Here is a 1,911-nt window from a genome sequence, read left to right on the forward strand (position 1 = left end):
GTTCTAAACTGGAATAAAGAAGCCAAGTCCCCAGCTGGTGCAAAATCAGCCATAGCGCTATTGGCATCAATGGAACCAGATTCACAGTTGTTATAAATCAGAGTAGCTCCATTGGAGTCAGCAGGGCCCACTCTCCAGCTGGCATAAATCAGCACTAGTTCCTTTTGATTTAATCAGAGAGATGCTAAATTGGTGTAAATCAGCTTAGCTGTCAGTCTGGCCTCATTCAATTCAATTCACACCAGCTGAATATCTGGGCCAAGTAAAATACCTAATCAAGGAGAGTCAAAAACAATCTGAATCAAAACCAAGGATTCAGATTTGGAAGTGTTTGAAATCTGAACCGGAATTAAGATCACTGTTTTTGAACATTTTGCCCTATTGAGGTCGCTTCCTCCTTTTTTTTCTGTAGGATGGAGTATGTGAAAGGATCGGCAGCAGGAAACCACACAGTACCAACCAAATTCATTCTCCTGGGATTTTCCATTCTTCCTAGACAGAAATATTTATTATTCTCGGTGTTTTTATCTGCCTACTTGATCACCCTGGCTGGAAATCTCTTCATCATTGTCCTCTCATTGGCTGACCCTGCCCTTCATATCCCCATGTATTTCTTCCTCAGGAACTTGTCCTTTCTGGAGATCTGCTACACATCAGTAAACATCCCTAAAATATTGGCCAATCTTCTCCCAGGAGATCAGACCATCTCCTTCATTGGCTGTGCTGTGCAAAACTTTTTCTTTTTTTTCCTTGCTGGGTCAGAGTGTATTCTCCTGGCCTCAATGGCCTATGATTGCTATGTTGCAATATGCAAACCTCTGCACTACCCAGTGGTTATGAGCAGGAAGGTATGCACAGGACTGGCTGCCGGATCCTGGCTCAGTGGACTCCTCATATTCTTTGGTCTGACCGTCATGGTGTTCACCCTAGCCTTCTGCCATTCCCATGAGATTAACCATTTCTTCTGTGACATCCCTCCACTGCTGAAGCTGGCGTGTGGAGACACCTATTGCAGTGAAATGGCTGTCTTCATCATGGCTCTGTTCGTCGTCACCTTCCCCTTCATGTTCACCCTCATGTTCTACGTCTGCATCATCTCCATCATCCTGAGGCTGCCATCGAGGGAGGGCAGGAGGAAGTCCTTCTCCACCTGTTCCTCACACCTTCTGGTGGTGATGCTGTCCTATGGCTCTGCTTGCATTATGTATCTGAAGCCCAAGTCATCCTACTCACCAAATACAGCTAAGTTTCCTCTCTGTCCTACTCCGTCATCACACCCATGCTAAACCCCATCATCTACAGTCTAAGGAACAAGGAGGTGAGGGGCGCCTTCTGGAGAATGATGAGGTGAAGAAGGTTCTGTTGAATAAAGAAAATGGATTAATTGTAAATATCTCTGGTTCAATTCTTTGTCTTCAATAATGAAACTCCTTAAGTTGAGGCTTTTGATCTCATAGAGATGAGGTTAATTCTGAAGTAATATCACCAAACTGAATGGATTTACTAGAGATGGATGGGAAATGCTTTTCCCATCCTATTTTTTTTAATTAAAAAACATTAAAAAATTCTATCCTGAATCAGGAGGAAAAGTTAAATTCTAACAATTTTGAAGTAATAATAATAATAATAATAATGTGCCAGTTGAAACATTTCATTTTGATAATATAAACAATTTTTGTTTTCTTTTTGACCTTAAATTTTTTAAAAAACTTTTTTTGTAAAAATTAACTACACTTTCTAAGTTAAAAAATCATTTTGAACCCAGAAATTAGATTTTTTCATTTTAAAAATATCAAAATGGGACATTCTAACAATTTTAAATCTTTTTTTTTTTCAATTTTGTTTTGAATCAGGAGATGTGTCAAAACTGATCCTTCCCCAGTTTTGGATTTAACAACTAGCTGTTTTCTG

At 39.8% G+C, this 1,911-nt stretch overlaps 1 protein-coding gene across 1 annotated transcript; it reads left to right on the top strand.

Annotated features, from left to right (window-relative positions):
* The first annotated feature begins 413 nt into the window (after positions 1–413).
* LOC116837274 (olfactory receptor 5V1-like) lies at positions 414–1,380 on the top strand. The gene is given in 2 exon segments (XM_032801543.2): positions 414–1,248; positions 1,251–1,380. Coding segments are annotated over 2 exon segments (936 nt in total). The 3' UTR covers positions 1,352–1,380.
* Positions 1,381–1,911: the final 531 nt, after the last annotated feature.

This window comes from Chelonoidis abingdonii, chromosome 13, assembly GCF_003597395.2.
Source record: "Chelonoidis abingdonii isolate Lonesome George chromosome 13, CheloAbing_2.0, whole genome shotgun sequence".
NCBI classification, from domain to species: Eukaryota; Metazoa; Chordata; order Testudines; family Testudinidae; genus Chelonoidis; species Chelonoidis abingdonii.